Genomic DNA, 18956 nt, shown 5'->3' on the forward strand with positions numbered 1-18956 from the left:
ACATGATCAACGCAAACCTAGATAAAATTTTGCAAAAAAAAATGTATAAAAGAAATATGATATTACGATGTAGCCTCCAACTCTATGGTCGAGGAAGAAATTACTCGATCGGAGAGTAGAAAAGGACATACATGTACCATTGATCGGAGAGCAATGTTATAGCTCTCGACTATATACTAGATAATGGAGTCGGATGAAGAGTAAAGCTTGTTCTCGACTATGTACTCGATAACGGAGTCGGACAAAGAGTAAAGCTCGTTCTCAACCATGTACTCGATAACGGAGTCGGTAGATGGGTAAAGCTCGTTCTCAACTGAATACTCAAGAATGCAAGCCTCCGAGAGTTATGGTTTTAACTGCAACATGGTTATCGAGTAAACTCAAATCGCCAGGTAGGTGGGCATTAAAAGACCCCACTCCCATTTGTACTCATTTTCACAGTAATATTAATCCGATGTGTCATAATGGCCACCCATCCCTCTTTGTACAGTTGAGACAAGCCATAACGCCATCATGACTTCCACCAAACGCGCTACGCGCCCGAGGTGACACCATCGTTTCGGATCTTGAAAGCTATGTTTACATAGTACGACCCGTTTCCCCTGCTATAAATAGAGGGGACTCGAAGCTATTTGTCTGTCATCTCCTTTATTTCCTTTGCCTCCTAGGACTTGTCTGTCATCTCTATTCCTTTGCTTCTACATTGCTCCCGATTTGGGGTTGCAAATAGTTTTGAATACACCTTTGATACGTAGCACTAGCATTTTTTAAACCAAAAGGCATCTTTACATAGCAAAATACATCGAAAGGAGTAGTAAAAGCTATTTTCTCCTCATCCTCTAATCTCACGCTAATTTGGTGATATCTTAAATAGACATCTAGAAAATATAACAACTCGCAACCTACCATAGAGTCGACGATCTGGTCGATACGTGGGAGAGGAAAAGAATCCTTGGGACAAGCTTTGTTGAGGTCGGTGAAATGGATGCACATTCTCCATCTGCCATTGGCCTTCTTGACGAGGACCAGATTCGCGAGCCATGTAGGATGATGTAGAAGAAGAAGCTGAATTCGAGATCGAGTTTGAGTAGATACAGAGGACGCTCGAACTCTCAGGCATTCGCTCAGAGATCGAAGAACATCTTCATACAAACATAGAAGCCCAAGAACAAAGAGCTCGATACTCTAGGATAGACAGATATTCTTGTAACCAGTACATTCCTGAGAGACATTCTCAGAGTATTTATAGCATCCACACAGGAGTAGGGTATTACGCTCCGTGCGGCTCGAACTTATCTAAAAATCCCTCCAGTGCATTTACTGCGTTCTGTATTAAATCATTCCATCCCATCTGCCATCGTATTTACATCCATTTATTTCTCCAGCAAACATATTCAGAATTATCTCTCAACTGAATCTCTAAAAAGGGATTCCCAGGATACCTGCGACAGGAGTTAATCCTCCGACAGGTGGTGACGCAACAAAGATGACGGCGGTGGCTAGGTCTCGGCGCATGCGCTCGTGTTTCGGCGGATTGGGCGATGGAAAACCTGAGGACGGCGGCTGACTTATATATGCAAGCGGAGAGGTCTCGGGGTGGAGCGGACTCAAGGCGGCAGCTCGAATTCAACTCGGACACGGCAGCGGCGATGAGTCCTGCTCGGAGACGACGGCGCGGGTGCATTCTGGCTGGGCTGGCGCGGCTGCTTGCCTAAACACACCCTAATCCGTCGGGCAAACGGCTACATCGCCGCAGCGCGGGGCCAGCCCTAACCCAACCCACGCGGCTTTTGTTTCCTTTCGTTTCGACCCGCTCCTACCGGCTGCCAGTGCCAGCTCTTCCCAATAATACTGTATCTCCATCTGCCTGTCCGTCTATATAACGGCCGGTCCGCGTCCGCCCACCAAACGTGCCGCCTCCGCCTCCCCAAAACCGAAGCCTCCGCCGCCGCGATGAGCTACTACGGTCAGCAGCAGCAGCCCGTCGGCGTGCCTCCCCCGCAAGGTCCGCCTCTTCCGTTCGCTCCTCTTCTGGTTTCTGCCATTAATCGGTCTTGTTTCTGACGTACGTGCTCCTTTTCTTGGATGTGTGTGTGCAGGGTACCCTGGGAAGGACGCGTACCCGCCGCCGGGCTACCCGCCGCAGGGGTACCCTCCGCCGGTGCAGGGGTACCCGCCACAGGGATACCCACCACAGGGGTACCCTCCGCAGCAGGGCTACCCGCCGCCGTACGCGCAGCCGCCGCCACCGCCGCCCCGGCAGCAGCAGAGCGGCGGGCCCTCCTTCATGGAGGGATGGTGCGTGCGCTCCTCCTTCTCCCTGCAATTCGCTCTACTATCTCGTCTTCCGTATATGCGTGTCGTTATAGACGCTATCCAGTTCTTCCAGTCAGCCCAGTTTATGTTCGCCTTCCCAAGACGCTGGCGACGCACTGGTAGCGTTCGCCGGAGACGCCTCAGCCGCCGGCGGGGTGGACATTAGTGGGTGACATTTGTATGGTAGGCGAGCGCCAGCCAATAGGCGAGTGGTTGGGTGGTGGTGGGGGCGGCCTTCGCGCCCGTGAGCTGACCGCTTGGTCCTCGTAAAGCTCGACGCGTGGTGTCCACTCCGACAATGGCGTTCCTTTTTTCTGAATTTTCTTTTGTGTTTGCTCGGTTTGGCCAGAGTAGTGGCATCCATTCCTAACGTCTTATTTGATGAAGTTGACCTTCTATCTGACGTAGAGCTGGGGCTTCGGCTAGCTTTTTAGTCCGACCCAAGCCCGATACTCTATGCCTTAGCCCAAGCATGGCACGTCACGAGCACAAATGGACTGGGCCAGTCTAGCACGATTCTTGAGCTGGCATGGGCCTTGATACGAGACACAATGGACAACCTAGCTCAGCATGAAAAAGGCCTGAGGTTGGCCTACACTTCATTTCTTTCTTTTCTCTCCAGGCCCATCACGGCCTATGCTGGCTCAAGCCACCTCCTCTCGTTCTCTTAGGCTTATTCATGGGCAACCCGGCTCGAGGAACTTGACCCGACACGGCCCGAAAAAGCCTAACCCGACTCGATCCGACCAGTGCATTGGCCGGGCTTGGTCTTCAAAACATAGGCCCGTAGTTCTAGCCAGACCAGGCTTGGGCTTCAAAATAGGCCCAAAACCCAAAAAAACCCGACTCGACCCAAAAAAACCCCCAAAAAACCAAGCTCAACCCGAAAAAAATCTAATGTCGGGTCCAGGTCAGGCCTACGAGTTTCCTACCAAGATTTTCAAAGCTAGACCCAAAATCCAGCCGGTCTCAACGTTTGAACAGGCCTACTTTCTCTCCTTCACTAGGCTAAGTTCAACTGGACGTTCGGCCCTTCTTTCTCCCTTTTTCTCCCCACCTGAGCCGTCCCTGTGTGGCTACTCCTCTTCTCCCTCGGGTGAGCACCGCCATACTAGGAGACTGTGCCCTCTCCGTCTCTATTCCCAATCACGCTATCTCCCCCTCTACCGCCTGCGGTGGCAGCATTTCGTCGAGCACCATAGTCCCCCGCCATGGCTAAGCTTGCCTTGGCCATCCTCCGGCTCCTCGTTGTGGCGGCATCTACCTCCATCGCGGCGTCCCTCAGCGCCGGCGCCAGGGACCACCTGGACTTGGGCTGCTTCTCCAGCAGTAGCAGCAAGAGGGAGTGTTGGGGCACTGTGGCCGAGTGCCTGACCGAGGAGGAGGAAGAGCTCGGATCTGCGACAGATCCAGCACGGGGGAAAGCGGGTAGCGGAGATCCGGCTTCCGCGGAACCGCACACGGCTATGGCTCGGATTGGAGCTAGCTGGAGGGATTGGAGCTTGGAAGGGTCAGGCGGCTAGCTGAGCTCGACCTGGCGGGGCGGAGGGGGGAGGGGGAGGGGCAGTGAGGAAGCGGTTGCGGAGGGTAACCTCGGCGGGGTCGTGGTACTGGCCTAGCCGCGCGGCGGCAACAACGGGCATGGAGGAGGTCGAGGTGCTCAGCCGCGTCCCGCGGGAGTCAGGGCGAGGCAGTGGAAAGCACGTCGAGGGGGACACACACACAGGTCCTCGTGCCAGAACAGCCCGAAAGGGGCTAGGCCAGGCTGGGGCTAGCGCTGCCTAAGTCCCAGCTCTAATCTGACGCATTGTATATTTCTCTGTCAAATAAGTTATTATTCGGGCCCGGTCCGGCCCAAGTCCTAGCTCTAATCTAACGTATTGTATATTTCTCTGTCAAATCGGTTATTATTTGGATAATTACTTTGTTGATATTAGGTGCATAACTCGATTTGTTTTAGCTGCATATTAGAATTCTTGCTAGTTTTCTGTATAAGCTGCCAGCACGTCGTTGTTTACAGATGTTGATTGCATCCAACTTGTATATTCCTGTGTTGAGTTCACTGCATTGTGATTTCCGATTGAGGTGTCCATAACCCACACCGGGAAGGGAATCACGGGATTATCCCGTAAACTCTTTAGTTTTGATCTCTTTTTTCACATTAGGTAACAGGGTAGTTGAACTTTAGTACAAATTCAGACTTTCAGAACGCCATAGGAACTATCGAGTATACATGTATTTGAAGGTCACATCTTACCTTCTTTTGTTCTCCTTTGCCTTTACAAGCTTTCTGAAACTCATAATTGCGCTGGTAGTGGAAGCATTTCTGAGTTAATGACCCGACAAGTATTATATATCACCTGCCTTTGTTTTCGTCTACATAAACTTATGAAAACTAAAGTTCTATTTTTGTTTTTGTAGAGCCAAATGATAATTTATATCCAATTTTACCATTTCCTGACAGAATTCTTCGTTCCTGTTTCAACAGCTTGGCTGCCCTTTGCTGCTGCTGCCTGTTGGAAGCCTGCTTCTAAGTTCTAAGATACAAAACTTATTCGGGAACTCCTGCCGGAACTTGATATAAATGGGATTGGCTTGCTAAATTGCTACCTAGTGAAGATTACAAGAATTCTTATGCAATTCACATCTATACCGCCACTTATTGTTCTGTTTGTTTGTTGAGATGATTGGTGTACTTAGCAGTCTCATGAAGTTTATGTTTCCAATGGAATACATGGATTCTTTGGTCGAGCTAGCATTTTGAGATCTATTTTTTTTTTTCTGTTTTCTCATTGCATTTTGATCTGCGGCATCTATCTTCGTGCGTGTGGAATGTGTCTATAATCTTTTTCTTTGATCCCATCTATTATTTTTAAGCAAAAGTACGCTATTCTCGTAAGAGGGAAATTGAACTCTAGTTTGAGCACTCACTTTAGTGTTGGTTTGGACCTGTAGGGCATATGCTCAATCCCTTCGATTGGCCAGGAAATTATTCATTTTCCTGTCCAAGCCCAAGAGATTTTGTGTTGTCGTTGCCTATCCCAAATAACCTCCGGAGAATATAGATGAAGAAGCTTGCAAATGTTTTTTATTTCAACACAAAAGGCCTGAAAAATGCATCCAGTAGATATCCAGGTCCCAGTAAGGTGAATGCGTACAAAGTTTGGGCGAGTTAAGAGAGCCTTAACAAGGAGAAACCTTAAAAAAAAGTTGGCGTGCTATAGGTCTATCTGCCTGAAAATAACACAGATAACACACCCTGATCTGATCTTCTGTATAGAACCACAGCATCAGGTTAAGGGTTTTGCAATGGTTGTGAAAACATACGTGGAGAATTCACAGGAAATTGGGAACAATTCTTGTTTCTATTGGTGGTTTTATCCGAGTCGTCCAATCCTGATCCAACCGACCGCCGAGAGTTCCCAGGAATTGAACTATTTCCTATGAAGTTCCTACATGATTTCTCTGAAAATTCAGCATTCACTAGAGGACCTCAGTACAAATCCAAGACATCGCAGGGCCAACTTGACTTCTGTAGAAGGTAATGCAGTGTTCCCAGAATTATTCTGCACTAGTTGAAAGCACACATGAGTATCATCGCCTGGTTGTCACAATGATGACATTGCTGCTATGCTTAACTTAAAGATCACGGTCTGACAACACGGACATGGAAATTACAAAGCAAGTGCATAGCAACTTGCAACAGCGGCAGCAACGAAAATTGCCTCTCCGCTTTGAGTATTGCAACTTGGTCCTTATACATTACAAACGGCCTGACTTGCTATTTTGCGAGCATCACTCAATTAAGCGAGGGCCTATGCTATTTGTGCGTAGACGTATAACTCTAATAGAGGTGGTTCCTCAGTTACATCTGGCGTTTTTTCTTTAGAAACGGGTAGGATTATTATATATGTAAAGGTAAGTTTACATCCAGCCCCTTGAAAGGGGACCCCTGACAGAAATACAAGTACATTCAAGTCCTTTTAAGGTCCTCCTGGTTGTCTTCATCGCCTCTGATTGGAATCTTCGATGCTCATTGTTCCACCCCGCCAGTGAATGGTAGAGAAGAACACAGAGGTAGAAGCTTGAAGCCAACTTCCACACGGATAAAGAAGTATCTAGTTTTAGGTATGCCATTAGTGGCACGCAAAACAAGTTGAGGTGCCCTTAAAATGTTGAACGCTCCGATGAATGGTCATCGACTGTAACCTCATCCCAAAGAGTAGGACCTGACTCTGGTCGCCTCGAAGGAAGACCCCAAGCGACGTACAATGAAGACCCAATAAGGGGATCCAAAAACGCAAACCCACACATATAGTACAACATACCTCAGTGAACACCTGCCATGGTTGTCGTTGGAGCTGACGCAGAGGCCAATAAGCTCGTCAAAGGTCAGAAGAAGCATAAAATCTGACGAGAAGTCACCTCCAATGACACCTCCAGAGACCTAACCCTACCTTATCAAACCACCAAATCTACAAACTACTACCTACCTAATTAGGCACACCAACATCGATCCACCCGTTCCTCTCACTCTCTGACAACAGGAAGCCCGCCGGAAGAGGGCGATCAGATCAACACCGGGACAGAAGAGTTGCCGAGTTGTCGCTTTTTGCTACTGTAGCAGGGAACGAGAGGTCTGGAGCCTTCGTCACATCTGGCGGTTGGCATGTGGAGAACAGTGGATTTGAAGACGGCCACCGATGCTTTGAACCAGACCTGAGCCCAAGATCCGATCCAGTAAGGCCTGAAAATGTAGGCCCGATAGCTTTCTATGGTCAGGCCTGGGCATAGGTCAGCCAGGCCCGGGTCCAAGCCTACCCTGAAATTCAAAATTTTTACATTCCACGGCAGTTTCTGCCGGACATCAATAATCACAAGTTTCTCACCAGAACTATTCCGTGTGAGCTTCCAAGATCCATCACACGCAGGGAAAGACAAAAGAGAACGGCCTGACCCTTATATCCTGGTGACATGGCACAAGAACACCGACTGCACCAAACTCGAGGGGACCAGACTAAAGAAACACAACAATCGCATCGATTGACTGATTATTTACTTTCATAGATACATAAATTCTACAATGTACAACCACTGCAGAGGTCCATCACGGAAACTTCATGTGCAACTAGATTGTTCACTTAGTCTGTTTGCACCATTCATCTAATGGCAAAGTTGTTGACAGCAATATGTCCAATCTCTGCTGCCTGGAGCCGCTTGATGTAATATTTTGATCCACGCGAAAGGTTGATCCGTCTTCTCCTCACCACGGGCAGGGATTCAATTGAGCACTCCTTGAAGCCACGCCGAACAAACCTGTGGGAGATCCGAACAAAATGAGGAACATCTTTTCTGTAACCGAATGGGTAGCAATTTCATCTGCATGTGGGTGGATGGGTGTCCTGACTCCTGAACAGACTGTCAGGTGTCTTGGCAAGCAAAGAATGTGGTTTCCCCCAGATACAGGCCACGCTCTAAATGATTAGCAAATATAGAAGTTCCTATTTCCTAGTGCTACACTGTGATTGACAAGGCTGGAGTGTCAGAAAGTAAAACCTGCGTTATTAAGCACTACTGCCTAAACAACAATTCTTATTATCGCTAGTAGAACAAACACAAGTACATTACCAATCTGCTGTCCGTGTGGTAAGCAAGAATATTTTCTCAAGACCAAGTGCTAAAGCCTTCTTCTCAATGTAATCTGAAAAACAAAATTACCACTGTAAGTATTTGGTGAGTTGTAGTTGATTGCACTGCAAATTAGTTAGAGCTAGATTTTAAGATCGCAGATTTAACTTTTGCAACTATAACCACCAAACAAAAAGGTGGCCAAATTTTTGTACTTCAAAATACATGTTCTTGGTTAAATTCTTGTTAGGTCTTGTAAACAGAAAGAATATTCATTTTGTTTTCTTTTCTGTGTCATGCAGCTTTGAAAATGTATTAAATAGACTTTAGGGGTACAATGCAATGAAACTTTAGGTACAGATTAAGTCAGGCACGAACAATTCTAATAACACCAAAGCCTTGTTAATGAGTTAATCCAAAGTATATCATACATAATAAAGAAAAGAAACTTAATCATGGACGTTATATGGATTGAAGTGCAAGATGACTTGGAAATTAGTTCTGAGTCTGCAGGAAAATGATTAAAATTTTCAATACTGTACAACACCCAGGTGGTAGCATATATACCGAGTTTAAAGTAATTAAGATGTCTCAAATATGGTTCCATGCAATGAAGGTCTCCAGCTGGTACTACTGAACCCTCTGGCTTTCACTTTTCGCTAGAAGGGTCAAACCCTGGAACCTGACCGGTTCTAAAAAAAAAACTGGCCTCTTTTCAGTTTTTCTTTTTTGTAATAAAGGAAACAGTAGTGGAGAGCCTTCTGCTTTCAGAATTTTCCCAGTTCGTTCTGTTTCTCGATTTATCCTTGTGTTATTTAGAAATTAAATGTTTGCCATACCAAGTAATTTGTCTCCTTGACCCTGTCCTCGACATTCTTCAGATACAGCAATAGCAGCAACTTCCCCAGATTTATCCTCAGGAAAAGGAAAGAGAGCGGCACATGCTATGATCGAACCATCTCTTTCCACGACAATAAATGATGTCAATGCTTCCAGAAGCTAATAAAAAGAGAAATCTCTGTTTAGTTGCATAAAAGGCTTTGACTGAAATCGAGACATAAGGCTAATGATTCGGTTAATGTTTTAACTGCTCAAGATTCACAACATGCTAAATACAGACCTGTTTATCTGTTCTGTGCACCAGGACACCTGATTCTTCTAGAGGAGAAATGATTTTCCTAATGCCTGAAAGATCTTCCTCTCTAGCCATTCTTGTTCCTTCATACATATCCCTGCGAATAAGTGGAAAAAACATCAATTCCCACATTTTGTTGTGATAGATCAACACTAAAAAAAGTCCTACTTCAGATTACATGCAAAACATTCTTTATACAGAGGATCATGCTATATTGTGTTTGCCTCACCATATTATAATGATAGGTATCTTGGAACTACCACAGCCAAGTAAAACAATGAGGTTGGAAGTGGAAAACTAAACTCGACTTTCTTTCCAGTAGGTCTTTCAACAGTTACAATGACACAATAAAATATCATATTCAATACTCTACTTTAATACAACATGGTGATATGGTCAAATTCTCTACAAAATTATCAGCAACTGTTGTCCTAATTTTTGGCATAGGTCTGAAACATTCAATCTCCCAAAACCAGAAAACTAAATGAAGGCAAACGTGGAAAGGAAATGTGAACAATTCAAATCACTATGTATATTCCTGAACATGGATGGCATGCAAGCTTTTTGAGCAGATTTCAGGAGAGTGACTTTTTGTGAAGCTAGCATACATAGAAATCACTTGCTCAAAGAGGCACGGTGGTACATCGCAGATATGAATAGTTATGGGCTTACACATAAAGATGTTATGTTTAGCGACAGCTAAGATAAAACAGTTCAGTTATACCTAGCTATCATCGTTCCAACACCATCTCTTGTGAATAGTTCTAACAACAATGATCCACCAACAGTGCCATCTATTATATGCACCCTTTGGACACCACCCTGACATGAGAAAAAGAGGAAATTCTAATTAGGACAAAAGAAAGTGAATAAGGCCAATGATACAAAGGATGCTTGTATGTCACGAAGCATAACAATCCATGGATTAGAGTAGGCATCATATCCCATGCACCAACACAGATTCAAGTACAGAGGTGCAGTTTAAACGATTGTTCACATGAACAATCAGTCTACAAATGAAGTGTCATCGGGCAGGATAGTGGTCTTTTACCCTAATATTTATGCATAATGATATGTACTAATGAGACAGGTTATGACCGGCAAATACTATAGCCGGCGCACCAAAAGTGGCTAGCAGCAGCAAAGGAGATTAATTCGGCATTAGAAAGGATATCCAGCAGAATTTCGGCTAGAATTAGGAGATAAAATAAATTAGTTTATTTAGAGATAAGTATTAGAAATAGATTGTTTAAGAGAGATCAATTAGATTGTGCGGGCCGGCTGGGGTCATGTCCAGCTGGCTATAAATAGGGAGGGCCTCCTGGCCAAACAATCAATGAAAAATAGATCTATATCCCTCCTCCTCCCACCCTCTCTGCTGGCTTCTCTTCCTCACGGCTGAACTCTCTCTCCTCCTTTCTATTCTGTTTGGCCCTGCAGACCTCCCCCTCTGGTGCAGCTCTACCGTGATTACCAGGAGGTAATCGCATGTAACATCCCAAATTCTTAAAATTGTCTTTTAAGCATTCATGAGCATCATAAATTGATGCTGCTAGCATTCATGAAGCTTTGAGCTAGTAATTAGTTCAATTGAAATTAAAGAATAAATTGATAATTTTAATGAGAAATGATGCATTGTGAAGGAACTCAAAAAAATTTTATGCAACATAAGGCTTGAAATAATTTTAGAAATTATTCCATGCCATGTAAAGAATATTAGTGATTTTTTTCAAAATTTTGGGATTTAATTGAGGCCTTAAAAATTGATGCAAGTTTGAAAAGGTTGCAAAATTGGTGATTTTTCATTTAATTTTGGCTTAGGCTTCTTGGGCCAAACCACTTAAAATGGGTTGCTTATGATTTATAGCATAATACAAAAATTGTCCTAAAATTTTTGGAGCTTTGAAAGATCTATCAATGGCTCAAATCAGAAGAGATCTTTTTACCATGTCGATTACTATTCATCAGGACCCACTCGTCATCCCCTCCCTCCTTTGCCTCTCTATCTCTATCAAGCCACGTCGGTGGTGGCCGCCGATTTTGTTGTCCTTGGAGGTCGGCCAACCGGCCACATTGGCCACTGAGCCTCTTCTAGAGAGAACGACGGTCGCGCCCTTAGACCATCTCCAACCAATTCCTGTCAGGGTTCAGAATCCCTTCACGAAGGGATTTTCGTTCCCTTCAGCGTTCCAACGGTTCCCATCACGAAGAGATTCCCAAAGTCATTCCCTTCAGAACGGGATTCTATCTCCTTTCCCTTCACGAATCCTTTCGAAGAGAAGCTGTTGGAGATGAGAGAAAATAAAAGGAATGGGAACGGGGAAGGGAATCGGGAAGGAAACGAAATACAGAGAATATGGTTGGAGATGGTCTTATCTCTCCCTCTCTCGGTCTCTATCTCTCTCTCTACTTCACTCGTTCTCTCGACCAAGCTACACAGAGCAGAGCAGAGCACAGCACGGCATTGCCGCTACCAAATCCACCGTGTCCGAGCCCGTCCAGCCTCAACCCGAGTCGTGTTAAGCCTTAGGGAGATTCACCTGAAGCTCTCACCATCTTTCCTAGGCGAGTCCACCCTCTCCTCCACCGAGTCGAGCTTTCAGTGGTGTCTTCCCCAACTCTGGTCAAGTTCTGCACCTCGCCATTGAACAGTCACGTCGCTACTCCATTTTCCAATCCGAACCATGGTGAGCTTCTCCACGCTATCCTCTTCCTTGCACATGTGTCTGTTTCCCTTTGGCCAGACACCAGTGCAGCTCCCCATGGGAACCGAGCACCGCCGCCCTCCTGCGCTCGCTGCCAGCTATCTTCCAGCTGGGCCCATCGGCCTTTTTGCACACCATTGAGTCCGCATGCCCGCGCTGGTGCTTTGGGCGCCTTCATTCGAGCCATTTGCGCCGTCGTTTAGCCGCTGGCATGCCAGACCGAACCATCGCCGTAGGTTCCCGCCGTGCGCCGTCGCTTGCCGCCTTCCCAGTTATCGCCATGATCCGCGATCGTGATGAGTTCCTTGTGGCTGTTCGCGAACACCTTCTTCAAGCGCAGCAATATGGCAAGAAGTACTATGACGCGTAGCATCGCAACATGATATTTGAGGTGGGCGACTACGTCTGGCTCCGTCTCCTCCACCAGCAAGTGCAATCCTTGGTCTGCGCTTCGTCGGGCCATTTCAGGTGGCTGCTCAGGTAGGCTCAGTGGCCTATCACCTCCACCTTCCATCAGGCACACGCCTTCATGATGTATTCCATGTGGGCCTCCTCAAGCGCTATGGCACACCTCCGGAAGTCCCACCTACGTTGCCACCCTTGGAAAGTGGTTGTGCCATTCCGGTCCCTACTCAAGTGGTTCGCGCAAGTCACCATCAGGGTGTGTGGCATGTCTTGGCCCGCTAGGAAGGCATGGAATTGCAGACGCTACTTGGGAGCCCGTTGAGGCATTCAAGAAGGCCTACCTCTCGATTCAGCTCGAGGATGAGTGTTTGCCGAGGGGGGGAGGGGGAGTGATGTTATGACCGGCAAATACTATAGCCAGCGCACCAAAAGTGGTTAGCAGCAGCAAAGGAGATTAATTCAGCTAGAAAGGATATCTAGCAGAATTCCAGGTAGAATTAGGAGATAAATAAATTTGTTTATTTAGAGAAAAGTATTAGAGATAGATTTGTTTAAGAGATAGAGATCAATTAGATTGTGTGGGCCGGCTGGGGTCATAAATAGATATATTTCCCTCCTTCCTCCCTCTCAGCTGGCTTCTCTTCCTCATGGAAGAGCTCTCTCTCTCTCTCTCCTTTCTATTCATTCGGCCCTGCTGACCTCCTCCCCCTCTGTTGCAGCTCTGTCGTGATTACCAGGAGGTAATCATGGCCCCAACTAGTAGGATCCTCAAGTCCCAAGTGGCTGGGAAGAACAGGTACAATCTGAGAAGAAGCCCTATCAGGTTAAATGTCAGCTAAGATAGCAACATGCATCGAATCAAAAGCTGTTTGGAAAATATGGGCATAACATTGTTGGAACCCTAAGAACAAAGTAACCCTTGTAAAAATGTGACTTGAGAACATCACATGTTTTGTACCACAATCAAGAATAAAGAATCAATAAATCATGCAAAAGTTAGAAAATGAAAATCGTGTAAGAAGCTCAAAACTTACATGGCATACATATGCTCCTGCAGTCAACTCTGAAAGGTAACCATTTGACCTGCTCAACCGCTCCTCCCCACCAATAGCAAATCCTTGCTCACCAGACAGACCATTTCCATTATTGAAGCCCACACCATTTCGGAAAGATGCAGTATACCCATTAACATAGTCCATTCCATTCAAACCTAGTTCTATATCCTGTTTGATAGGTAGGTTGCGGACATGATTAATATCCTCCTCGCCAACAACCTTCACATAATTTGCAGCAATCTCACTCTGCTTGGCACGTGTTCTGATTAACATATCTGCTTCCTCAATAGACATGAAACGATTGACTCGGCCATGCTCATCGAATATTTGGCCATCAACAATGCAGATAAGTTTGTCCGCCTCTATGGCTAAAGCACATGCTGTAGCAACTTCATAGGTACTAAAAATATCCAGACACACATAAAAAAGTTATTTTAGTAACATAAATATAAAAATGGTGCAACTGCCAACGTGTCTTTCTTCGAAGCATTGCCATGAGTGAAGATACATAACATTTATTTTCTGGAGAATTTTAGTATTGCTCAGATAATGAGCACATATTTAAATTTGATAAAAAAAGTACATATATGAATAGAGTAAGCAGCATACTTGCAATTTAAGACCTCTCCAGCACTGGAGTACCCCATATTGCTCACAACAACTATGCTATCTCGATCAAGCCTCTCCCTTATACGTGAAACATCTATTTTCTTAACTTCACCAGTGAATCCATAATCAATGCCACCAACAACCCCTCGTCTCTGCCAAGAGGAGAGAGGTAAATAAATTCACCATTTCAGGACTAAGCTCCAAATCATTTAAGATGCAAGCACACATTGACTAAACTTTACAGTTTCTCTTTCTTTGAAAGATATGTATCCATTATACTGTCAGATAACACAATGGAAACAGTATAATTTCAACATTAATTAAACATTTAAGCATGCATAGCATGTCTCAATTTTTTTAAGACACATGAGAGCTGGATTCAAAACTAATCCATTTTTGTGAAGTGGAACAGTATCACCAAATAAGAATGAAAGGAGTGGCGATTAATCTTTAGTTGTTTCTTGTTAATATAATATTTTACTTTCAACTCTCAACATTCATAAGAGCTGGCTATGTCTTACTTAACCATTCTTCATTTTCCAAGCTTTATGGCTCCAGCATCACTGGACCTTGTCGCATTCCTTATCTCCGCAAAGATTCTCTCTTGAATGTTGGGACTTACCTGGTTCTTAGCTCTAGTATTGCACCAAGCATGTACTGGTGGCACCAGATTTACTTACATTTCTAGTACAACAATACTAGCCATTCTTTCTTGATATCCTATACTTGCATCGGTAATACACCAACATTGTGCTACTGTTTTCATTAGCAGCTATTAAATAAGGTGAAGGGACTCAAATCCAACATTTCACAAAAGTAGGATTGACACTAATACAATCCAAGAGTGATGAATTGGTGTTATGTGGATTGGATTGGATTCTCTCCTTCCAATAGCTATTCCCTATAGGTGATATCAGAATACAATTTTCAAAGTAATTCCAATAGCCTTCCTCCCCTCTATCCCACCACACGTGATATGGCTGAAAAATGTTATTCTTGGTATAGTAATTCCAAAAGTCTTCTCGATTACATTTTCTCCCATAGCTATTCCCTATACGTGATATCAGAATACAATATGCATCTATGGATGGACAAATGAATGAAATGTTGTAAAGAACAAGCACAATTTTACTAACCTTAGCACCAAGAAAGTTTCCACTTGCAACATTATCAGCGATTTCGTGCCAATGGCCATTAACACCATGTCGACGAAGATTTAACATTGGTGGGCCAGGAGATAGCTTTGCTTCTATAGTTAGCCGTATTCGGCCAGCTGCCTCCATTGCCGCCTCTAATGAATCTGAATCAGTAATACGGTAACGACCGCCATACTTAGCCTTCTTTCCTGAGAAATTCATAAACTGAGCTCATTCAACATCACAAACACACTAGGGTATCAAAATAATGAAAATAAGAGAAAAACATCCTAAGCTGCAAGCAATAATGACAAGTTAACAAAGAGTGCAAAAACAAAGCATGAACTGCAACAATAGTAACAAAAACTGCAGAACGGATGAAGTTGCAGCTTTTAATTTTGGGGCTTCACCAACAACTATGCGAAAAACTAAGAATTTGTTAACCTACTGTTCATTTCCAGAAGTGTAAAACTCAATATGAGATGAGACAATTATTACTACAATGCAGAACGGATGAAGTTGCAAATGGATGCAATCTCTCCAGACACCATAAGCAACATCACATTCGCTATTGTGAAGAAAATTCAATTAATATGTCATTTTCCGGAGTCTCCCTGAAATTTTGATGAATTTTCTGAATTTGGAAAAGCTTTATTCATTCTTAAAGTAAAAAAGGTATTTATATTGAAAATTCAAAATTTAAAACTGATCTTGACATGAAAATACTTTATTTGGATTACATATTCGAATTTGCATCAACTATATTTTTCTGAAATTTTTGGAATTGGTAATCCTTATCATGATCCTTGCATGCATATTATTTGTATTAGCTATTCTTTACATAAGTTTTACATGTGTATAATTGCATCTGGATTAAACAACTCGCTCAGTAAAAAAATGTACTTGTTCAAACACAATGCTGCTTAGCTATCGAAATCAAGACCTGGTCAGTTACCCATGGGCATGTACTGATGGGTATCTTTTGAAGTTACCTTGTTCCCATTGCAAGTCGATTTCGATTTATGCACATGCAAGTAAATTTCGTAAAACTTTGTCCCTAAGGCATATCCAAGATAAATAATAATATCCAGTACTTTATTACTTATTCATAAATGTGGTTTATATATATCAATGTCATAATTATGCCCACCACCTTTATCATGCAGAAACACATAACATAAACGGTACAGGTTTGCTAATTCGGGTCCTTACAGCTGTGTATCATAGATGTTCAAAAACCAAATTGAAGAATCTAATTTATTGTGTTATTGCAAATAAATGCATTCATCTCCCTAGTTATTGTATATTATTTAGTAACTAAATGTGTAAAAGAAAACAATGCTCAAGTTTATCCACAATTACTATTCATTCTCTATAATGCCACACTACTTGATTACATGCTACCATATCAAATGCTGCATATGAAAAGAACAAAAACAGGGATATGGATCTACTTTAAACTAGGCAGTAACTTTTCTGGGAGGAAAAAAATTGCTTCTGAACAATCATCTTTTATTCTAGCAGCAAGAGCGAAAAAGAAACTGAGGCTCAACACAGAATTCTAAAGCGGTTTAAAGCATCTCAGGATACAAGAGTAAAGAAGAAAAGCCATAGCTAACCTCTCTCAGCCAAGAGCTTATCAATTTGGACATGTGTTCCTGGAACAAGGACAAATTTGATCCCAAGACCATGAAGAAGGGATATATCCTGCATGTAAAAATAAATATAAGGAAGCATACAATTAAGGAGGCATGAAACTGCAGCAATCTCTTTATTTTATAAAATATTGTAGGAAGCTCTGCCAAATGACTTTAGCTACTTTACTTTTAATATAACCCAGCATATAGTAGCCTTAATAGGACAACTGACTGAATTGAAGAAAACAAGTAGCACAGGACATTCTTAAGGAATCAGAGAACAATGTGGAGAGATAACAATAGTATACTATGAAACAGCTAGATGTGCCATAGATACTAGCAGCGTTTTCTAACACTCAATAGCTGCCGGCCAATGGTCATTTAAGAATACTAAGATTAAGTTAACAGTAAAATTCTTTAAGCATATACAATATCTTATCCACCTAACCTCGTGGAAAATAGGGCCAAACAAGTAAAATATAACAAGCCACAAATAAAACCCAACCAATGAAGGATTTTTCTTTGTGTTGAGTTAATAGAGCTAAACAAACACAAGTATGTAATGCAACGTATCTCTTAAAATAAAAATTATAATCCTTCCAAAAAAAAGCAAATGATAAAGCAATGAGCATATATCCTTCAGAAAACTCCCATAATGTTTCAATAAGAAAGAAGTTGCTTCCTTTTGTTGGGCAGTGAAGCAAGAGGAGCTGGTCAAACTATCCAAGACTTTGAAAACAATAGTATCCAACGGAAGACTGGGTGAGAAGGACTGAAACAGAAAGTGACATTAATAAAGAATACACGTGCAAGTGGTAAGCTGAAATCTTTTACCAAAATCGTAGGTGAGCCAGAACAGGTCTGAACAAGCATAACCTCACCGATTGAGCAACTTTTATGACTTTTTCATGCCGTTATCTTCTAGCAGCACAATAGATATCCAACTCAAACAATAGCAGAACTAAAGCCAGCCCTCACGCCCATCAAAATGGTTAAAATATCTCTTTGGGCCGGCACTATAACACCACGAAGCTCATGAGCTTACGAAATGGATTGATTCACTAAGTTCACTAAAAAGTAATGGAACGAAGGACTGTCCACTCCTGATAGTTCCATAAGCACCGAAATTGACCATTTCACTGTTTTTGAACTACAACAATCAACAGAGCAGAACCACCCCAAATCGACACAAGCCAAATTAGACATCCAGTCCATTTCATTTATGTAGAGCAAACTAGAGCCGAACCCTGGGTGTGAGAGCGATACCTGCAGAATGCCGTCGAGGTGCGGACCGGCAACGACCTCCCCGGAGATGACGACGACGAAGGTGCTCCCGCGGTGTCCCCGGATGTAGGGCCACGCCTCCCGGAACCACCCCACGAACCTGGCCCCCTCCTCCGCCTCTTCCCCCTCCCCTAAAACCCTACCCAGCGACCTCGCCCCTCCGCACCGCACGCCGGCGGGGCACCGGCGCCGCCCACTACAGGGGAAGCGCATCGCGACCCTCCCGGGTCCAGGACGCCCTGATCCAGCCGCGGCCGCCGGCGCTGGCGATGCCTCGCCGGCGACGAAGCGCGCGGCGAGGGACGCGGCCATCGTTCGAGGCTCGGCGGAGCCCTAGTAACCCGGTACCGGAGGTCGGTGGGGTCAGTGGGTTAGCGTGTACGCGGCGAGAAGGGAAAGAGAGCCGGCGAGGCCGGAGGGCGGTACGCGTGTACGCGACCGGAGGGCGGTGGAGGCGGCGAGCGATTTGGCGCACAGCTAGACGGGACACGGGGTTTGGGCAAGTGAAGGAGCCCGGCCCCAGGGTTTATATACACGCACACGCGGTGGTACGTCTGCCATTCTTGGTTGTCTCGCGGTGGACTTTCTGGCTCGCATATTTTGGCTATAATAAGTAGAGTAAATAATCCGATGGGATCAGGTCAGATGGTCCATGGCGGAGGCGGAAGGTGAGGTGAGAGGCAAGCCGGCAACGGCGGCGTGCGATGCGGTAGGTGGGTGGCCGGCGCCTGGCGGCCTATGCGCACGTGGAAGGCCGAGAAGCTACAGTGAGGGGGGAGGGGGCGGCTCAGCAACAGGAACGCAGAACGCGTGACACCGCACGTGCCCGGGATCCACATCCGTTTTGACACAGCAACAGAGCGTGTGAATGTGTGTTCTTGTTCCTTCTTTCTACTACTTTTCCTCCGTTTCAAACGTTGGCTGTGTAGGCCTTCACGAGGACCGTTGAAAATTTTCTTCCATCCTCTTCGAACTGCTAACCTTTTGATCGTACAACGTTGATGCAGATTTCAAGTATAAAGAGGCTAGTCTCCAATCCCGTGGAT

General features: G+C 44.6%; 2 protein-coding genes across 3 annotated transcripts; one reads left to right on the top strand and one right to left on the bottom strand.

Moving 5' to 3' along the window:
• Positions 1-1535: 1535 nt before the first annotated feature.
• On the top strand, positions 1536-5067 carry LOC133915902 (cysteine-rich and transmembrane domain-containing protein WIH2-like). Of its 2 annotated transcripts, none has more exons than XM_062359292.1 (3): positions 1536-2005; positions 2100-2298; positions 4781-5067. In XM_062359292.1, coding segments are annotated over exons 1-3 (252 nt in total). In that variant the 5' UTR covers positions 1536-1953; the 3' UTR covers positions 4782-5067. The 2 variants fall into 2 exon arrangements, with proteins under 2 accessions (XP_062215276.1, XP_062215275.1); XM_062359291.1 differs by having other exon boundaries at positions 1544-2005; positions 4805-5067.
• A 2267-nt stretch (positions 5068-7334) lies between these two features.
• On the bottom strand, positions 7335-18690 carry LOC133915903 (probable amino-acid acetyltransferase NAGS2, chloroplastic). The gene is made up of 10 exons (XM_062359293.1): positions 17893-18690; positions 16609-16696; positions 14990-15198; positions 13854-14005; positions 13224-13644; positions 9804-9901; positions 9065-9176; positions 8784-8943; positions 7945-8017; positions 7335-7632 (listed from the first exon to the last, which is right to left on the bottom strand). Exons 1-10 carry the CDS (start codon positions 18220-18222, stop codon positions 7476-7478), a joined length of 1800 nt encoding a protein of 599 aa, XP_062215277.1. The 5' UTR covers positions 18223-18690; the 3' UTR covers positions 7335-7475.
• Between the last annotated feature and the right edge of the window lie 266 nt (positions 18691-18956).

Source organism: Phragmites australis, chromosome 4 (genome assembly GCF_958298935.1).
Source record: "Phragmites australis chromosome 4, lpPhrAust1.1, whole genome shotgun sequence".
Classification (NCBI taxonomy): Eukaryota; Viridiplantae; Streptophyta; class Magnoliopsida; order Poales; family Poaceae; genus Phragmites; species Phragmites australis.

Bases quoted from the DNA above. Each gene is read 5' to 3' on its own strand.
- LOC133915903 (XM_062359293.1), bottom strand. From the start codon at position 18,222: ATGGCCGCGTCCCTCGCCGCGCGCTTCGTCGCCGGCGAGGCATCGCCA. The intron at 15,199-16,608 runs GTTAGCTATGGC...TGAATTTCTCAG, and splicing joins TAAGCTCTTGGCTGAGAGAG to GAAAGAAGGCTAAGTATGGC. The intron at 9,177-9,803 runs GTATAACTGAAC...ACTTATTCGCAG, and splicing joins GTTGGAACGATGATAGCTAG to GGATATGTATGAAGGAACAA.
- LOC133915902 (XM_062359291.1), top strand. From the start codon at position 1,954: ATGAGCTACTACGGTCAGCAGCAGCAGCCCGTCGGCGTGCCTCCCCCG. The intron at 2,006-2,099 runs GTCCGCCTCTTC...GTGTGTGTGCAG, and splicing joins CGGCGTGCCTCCCCCGCAAG to GGTACCCTGGGAAGGACGCG. The intron at 2,299-4,804 runs GTGCGTGCGCTC...CTGTTTCAACAG, and splicing joins CCCTCCTTCATGGAGGGATG to CTTGGCTGCCCTTTGCTGCT.